Here is a 6,820-nt window from a genome sequence, read left to right on the forward strand (position 1 = left end):
TATAAAATCCGGAATTAAACTAATAAGTTTGAAGCCCAACTATATCTTCCTCTCTTTCTTATCCTGCCTCAGCCCAGCTCAACCCAAGATTGGACCCATGGAAATTATACAAGCCTCTCTTCTTGCATGCTCAATCCAACCATTGTCACATTGGTAGTCCGTCCAATGTGTGTCTGTGTTAGTGTTAGTGTGCCCGTCAAAAAGCAAAAGTGTATGCGTGTGACGGACTGACGGTTTGATATCCATCTGAGAGGCCATTGAGCCTTTTTAGCCATTTGGAATTCTAAATTTCCAAAATGTATTTTGGCAAGATAACCTTGGCTTAATTCTGGTGAACTGCACTACCAACTTACGATGAGTTGATCAAATAAAATGCCACAAAACTTGTGAACACTACAATCTTCTAATCAACTACATAGTGATGACACCAGCAGGTGGATCAATCATATCCACGTACAACAATTCAAGGAGCAGCTGCCAAGATATTCATCGGCTGCTGCGGGATACCTCATCGTTCACAGGAGCAAGCAGCGAAATCCAGCACAGTTTCTGCCACCAGCGCCTCCAGCACTCCCGCCTCAATCTGTTCTGTAATGTCAACCACCTGCGACAGCATCATTTTCACCCAGCCACTTCCTTCAACCACCTGCTTCACAACTCTATCCGTCAAGATCCCAGTGTTATCTCTCCTGCTCACCACAAACATCCGTGCCCCGTAGATCCAGTCTTTCAGGATGCTCCAGACTTCTACCCTCAACGCAGCGGATGAGTTGTCCCTCCGTGTTCTAGTGTGTGCTTTGCTCCATGAGAATGAGCTTAGCATGGCGTTCTCGCCGATCTCAACTAGAGCAGTATTGACACAGTCAACAAGAAGCCTTTGGTACGACCTTTGCTTCCGTAACTCCAGAAGTTTGTTACACAGGACTGGGTCAAGAGGGCAGTCAGGTAAGTGCCAACCAGTAAAAACCATACTTGAACGTGCGTCGTCGTCTAATGCAGCAGATGACATTATGTTCTGCACTAGGACATGACATTCTGATTCATCGTCGTCTACATCGGAGGGAAGGTGCCTTGGTAGACCAGGTAATGGCGATTCTGAGGTGTCATCGTCCCATGATAAGGAACAGGCAACAGCCTCGATTGCTGAGGATCTTGATGCAGCTTCTGCAAAGGTTAGAAGATGAATCAGTATATAAACCAAACTGAGACATGGAGAACTTCTGACCATAAAACACTACTTACTCGCATTATTGGAATTAGTGCTTCCAAATGATTCAGGTTCGTTACAACTGCTATCTTCAGAGGGTGCATCGAGAACTGAGGTAGGGCTGGGCTGATCACGGGTGCTATTTAGGCCTTCATGTAATCCTAGTCTATCCATTTTTCTACGTCGACAGATCAATGATATAGGCACATCAACTGAAGCAGTTCCCTGTCATGAAAAGATGTAAAATATAAGTCAACACTCAACAGAGATAATCTACTAGAAAAAGAAATATAAACTGAACAAGGAATTACATGAACTGAGCAAGTAGAAAAAAAGATTATAAACTGTTTGAGTTGCATGATGATTGATATAAGACATCTACCTCTGAAGTGCTGGTAAAGTTTTGTCTAACAGAAACATCATTTTTCTCTTCAGACAGTGCTAGTTTTTCATTACTTTCTAACTTATGACTGGCAGGTGACTGACTGTCACCAAAACAAGCTTCAATCTTCTCATCAAAGCAATTGGATGGATGATGGGTGGATTTCTGCCTTACTTTCTTTCTTTTAGGAAACAAAAAATCAGAAACTCTGTTCATCAAATGTGTTGTTGGTTTGCAGCTCTCAGGATGTGAAACTTGCACTTTTGCCACCATGTTATCAAATGTATGTGAACTCACTGGCAGAGAATTTGATCTTGGCAACTTCCTAGACCTCAACATAGTTTTATCATCCTTTATGCAAGTAGTGACATCTTCTTTCTTCACTTCATTAAGGGAGAGCATCTCCCCCAAGGTGCATGTGCTCCTTGGCAGCCGCACTTGCTCTTGACTGGTATCCTCACAAGTTACCATTGCCCATCGCTCGGAAAGCCGTTGCTTGGCTTCTTTAATAATCGATGAATCAGGAAAATGTGAGATCCTGCTAGAAGATGAGCCTGAGTAGGAACTTCCGTATCTTCTGGTGTAATCCCATGAATACTTTGATATAGGACTACCTGCCTCTGAGTCACTGATGCTACCACCATCTTCTTCAATATCATCAATTTCGGAGTCTCCACTACGATCTATTTCTGAATCACTAAATGAGCTTTCATCACCACCATACCCATTTGAATACGTGGAAGATAAGAAAGACTCATCGCGTTGACCGTGGCCATCTTGTTGATGCCGAATGATATCATGCACTACTCCTGTAGAACCTAGGGTTTCCCCATGAGTATCTAATACTGTCTTGAAACTTTTCCGGTCAATTAGCCGAAATGAAGTTGCCTTGGGAGTCAGCTTTGCCTTTGTGATACTAGCCTTCCCTGGGGTAGGCCTCAAGAGTACTATTCTACTTGGCTGCGAAGGGGCTCCTTCCTCTGAACTAGACCTCTGATGAAACCTTCTCATCTCCAATCCATTTTGCTCAATAGCCTGTTCTGTTGTTGGTTGTCTTGCGACATCACTCTGAACAGCTCCCATTGGTTTCAGTACGGTAATGCGTGTATGAGGTGGTGCTGGAGTTGTGTGAAGTCCGCTCATCCGTCTTGCCAAAATGGGTTCTTCACGAAATTCCTGAAATAAATCTTTCTCTGAACTTAGAACGTCAAGGTATTCTTGTAACCCTGTGGAACAAAGGACATTCTCTTTCGTGAGAAGGCATTTTGCTTGCCAAAACTTCTCTGGGACAACATCCATTCTGTCACTCTTGTTCTCAGAGTACCTTCTTTTTTGTGAAGATTGGCCCTGAAAAAGGCTCATTCTTGCTTTCCCTTCACACCCTTCATATACACCATTATATTCAATTGTTTCGCGGGATGGGTCGATAACTTGTGTCATCGGCTGCATGGAATGGTGCTGCCCTGGGTGGTTACATGATTGATTTTCCCTGAAATCTCCATTGGCGTGGTGTAAGACTTGTTCTTTGGCAGGAAAATCTTCCACAAGCCCCATTAATCTGGCAATGACACCTGGTGGATTGCTCTTTGACTCCATTTCTTTACTCATCTCTTTTGCTAACAGCATTTTTAATGAAGTTGCATTTGATTTTGTGTCTGAAAAGTTATCAGTAGCTGCCTGCAGATAAACCCACAATAGCAGAGAAGAAAATCATCAACTTGATAAGGTCACATATCTGCAGAAGCATATTGTACTAAAATTATTTGCTTTCTTTGTTTACTTGTACAATGTGCCTTAGAGCATCCCTTGAAATAAATACTGCTTTTCATAACAAAATATGATACACATACTACAGTGTGAACATGCTAATATCACACTAAGTTTTTCTTTTTTGGGGGGGGGGGGGGGATATCCTACTCCCTCCCTCTCATAAAACTTGTCTGCGATTTGACTAAATTTGGATGTATCTACATACTAGATAGTGTCTAGATACATCCAAATTTAGACAAATATAAGACAACTTTCGTGGGTTCGAGGGAGTACTAAGCTATGCTATATGGCACTCACAAGTTTATCCTCCACATGAGCATTATCAGAATCAGCAGTTCTCTTCAATTCTAACTTGATTTTCTGACCTGGAAAACATGAAAGGCACATGTTCAATAAAGTATTTTCATACTTTTGACTATTTAAAAACCAAGCATGAAAAAGAAGGATTAGCCTAAACACGTAATTTATAAGAAAGTACATGTTGATAGTATACTAAATTATTTATCCAGAAGCAATCCTCCAAGTCTTAATCCTAATGGCTCCAACTATATTTTCTACTCAGTACCACTTCACCACCAAATTTCGGAAAAGAAAAAGGTAAAAAATCCCCAATGCCAACTAAATGACATGATTAGAACAACCAATAAGCATCCAACAAAGATGCTCTAAGTGAGATGCCAATAGGATATAATTGCACAAGTAGTATCAATATTTCCAGAGCACTTTCACAGACTTACTTAAACACAGTTCAACTGTAAGGGGAAAAATGAATGTGCATACCATCTGTATGAATCTGGCCCATAACTGTCTTTGCACCATAAAGCTCTGTTTTTAGACTTGTCAAAAAACAAATCTCTGTTCTTAGGTCAATTTTTTATGATTTCCTCCTGAAACCCAGATCGAGCAGATTGGCTTGGTATGTCGAATCCTGTAAAACACATAAAAGATCAAGTTAAGTGAAAATTCATGAGCCAAAAGCAAGCTACTCTAGGGAAAATTCAGGAACTAGTGGCTTGCTGGTGCTAACAGATGCATGGATAAGCACGGCGATTTCTTTTTCGGAGAACATCAGGATACATGCTTTGATAAAGCTGGAATTTTGCATCAATAATTCCAAAAACATGGACGCATGAAACTAACTAGAGCGTAAGGAATACTGCAGCACTGAATAATCTCTGAAAGACTGTATTCTGTCAGAAGTATCAGTTAGTTACTAACTTACGAACTCCTCCTGTCAGAGAAATGTGAAAACGAGAAACGAACAAGAGGCAGAGTAATTACAAAGCCACGCCCACAATTGCACAACCAAAATACTTATAGGCGACAAAGGAATCTCTGCACCCGCGCCGTTCCAAGAGCTTCAGATATTCACAGGTAATCTCCTCAGCAAGCCGAATCTTGACAGTGGAACCCAGGAAGCCAGGATGGGTAGAAGAAAAATGGACCGTAATAAAGTAGAGGAGGATTAGGGTGGAAAACAAGGAAGGATGGGGATACCGAGATGTGCTGGTATGTATGTGCCGAAATGGGACCTGCAGCCGAGACAGTTCCTCGAAGCTGCAGATTAGCAGGTTAAAAAACACGAGTAACCTACCTATGGCTGGTTTGGCGAATCAAACTAGAGCCTACTGTTGACAAATGAAGAGCACAGCGGACGCGTACCAGGCTGAACATAATTACAGAACCACGGAAGTTGATATTATAACGAGATAATACACGGCTGCCCGTACGCATCCGGAGAATCGTGCAGGCCTTCAAAGTCTGCTAATTATTTGGGGAAATGCTAACCAGTAAGAGGAGTGATAGAAATGATGAAAACAAAAGCGCCATCCTTATGCCAAACTGATGTTCCTATTTTGCTCACTGCCACTGAATCAGTGAATCCTAACTTCAACTGAAATCATGACTTGCATCTCATATCATGGGACATTTTCCTAGTCCAAGAGACCAAGCCTACCCCAGATATGGCATGCTCAACTGCCCAGAATCAGAATCCAGATAACAGGTGAATGGGGAAACCATCGCCATTTCCACATTGAGATCACGAACTGGATACTGAGAGAGCGAACGGCACAGGGGAATATAACTCCAGGGACTGAAACCAAAGCTGGCGCATTTGCATTTCTCACACCACCAAATCCGATAAGCTGGTGGCATTTGCCTTTCTCCGATACAGAGTGTCCCCATGGAATCCCAGGGTTGGATAACAAACGATAGCAAAGTAACTCGCGGAAAGAAAGATATGGTCGGAGTCTTTGCTCACCTCAGGCGACGCGGCCGGCGCCCGGCGGGCGTCTTTAGACGGTGGTCGGCGGCGGCTTACTCCCGCGGCCGGAGATGGAGAGGCGGGGCGGTGGTGGTGGTACGCCGGTACGTGGGAGGGTGGGCGGTGGGGTTTGGGGCTTGGGAGTTTGGGAGGGTCGGCGGTGGAGGTACTCAGGTGAAAGAACAGGGAGGGAGTAGAGAACTACTGCCAGAGTACTGGAATCCCAGCAAAATCTATCCGGCTTTCTCTTTCTTTTCTTTTTTTCTTTTCTTTTTTCCCCGTTCTTTACGTCCCTACGCCGTATCGCGTCGTGGACTGTCTAGCGTGCGTGTGTCCCGTGCATAGTGCAATGGGCTCTAGTCATGTATAAAAAAAAGAAAATTATATTACCGATTTTCGAAAAGTTTTAAAATAAAACAGGGTGTAGCTTATACCACAAACTAGCAATCTAAGATTTGAAAATAATGTGCATTTTAAGCTATACAAAATGGAAAATTGTGATTTTTAATACAGAGTATTTTTAAGAACTTTCAGATTTTGTTATTTTTATGTAGCTCATAATGGAAAATAATTCGGCGTTACGATTTTGCATGCTTGGATTGACAACCAAACACACCCAAGGTCCATAATTGTTTTTAAACTTTGTGTAGCTTATAAATAAGATTTTTAAAATAACATGTAGTGATTTCAACTAACTACGAAAAAATGGTTACATCTTATATGTCTTGCGTGCTTAGGTCTCCTTTAATTATAGGATTTTTAAACCATCTGCGTAGGATTGAAATCCTATGAAAAATATTCTGCATAGGATGTTTTGATTTATCGGATCAAATCACATAGGAAATAATCCACCGCATGAGAGGCACTCATTTTCGTGCGCACAATGACGACCAGAGCATCCCCCAATCAACCCTACAACCGCAAATGGGTCGGTAGATTCGGCTGGGATGTGCTTCTTAGCACAGAGGCCTGTTGGAGATATGCCCAAGAGGCAATAATAAAGTGGTTATTATAATATCTTTGTGTTTATGATAAATGTTTGCATACCATGATATAATTGTATTAACCGAAACATTGATACATGTGTGTTATGTAAACAACAAGGAGTCCCTAGTAAGCCTCTTGTATAACTAGCTTGTTGATTAATAGATGATCATGGTTTTGTGATCATGAACATTGGATGTTATTAATAACA

At 42.0% G+C, this 6,820-nt stretch overlaps 1 protein-coding gene across 1 annotated transcript; it reads right to left on the reverse strand.

The window, feature by feature from the left end:
* Positions 1 to 274: 274 nt before the first annotated feature.
* LOC127307098 (uncharacterized) lies at positions 275 to 5,788 on the reverse strand. The gene is made up of 6 exons (XM_051337799.2): positions 5,623 to 5,788; positions 4,140 to 4,287; positions 3,657 to 3,724; positions 1,590 to 3,266; positions 1,243 to 1,432; positions 275 to 1,164 (listed from the first exon to the last, which is right to left on the reverse strand). Exons 2-6 carry the CDS (start codon positions 4,159 to 4,161, stop codon positions 509 to 511), a joined length of 2,613 nt encoding a protein of 870 aa, XP_051193759.1. The 5' UTR covers positions 4,162 to 4,287; positions 5,623 to 5,788; the 3' UTR covers positions 275 to 508.
* Between the last annotated feature and the right edge of the window lie 1,032 nt (positions 5,789 to 6,820).

This window comes from Lolium perenne, chromosome 6 (assembly GCF_019359855.2).
Source record: "Lolium perenne isolate Kyuss_39 chromosome 6, Kyuss_2.0, whole genome shotgun sequence".
Lineage (NCBI taxonomy): Eukaryota > Viridiplantae > Streptophyta > Magnoliopsida > Poales > Poaceae > Lolium > Lolium perenne.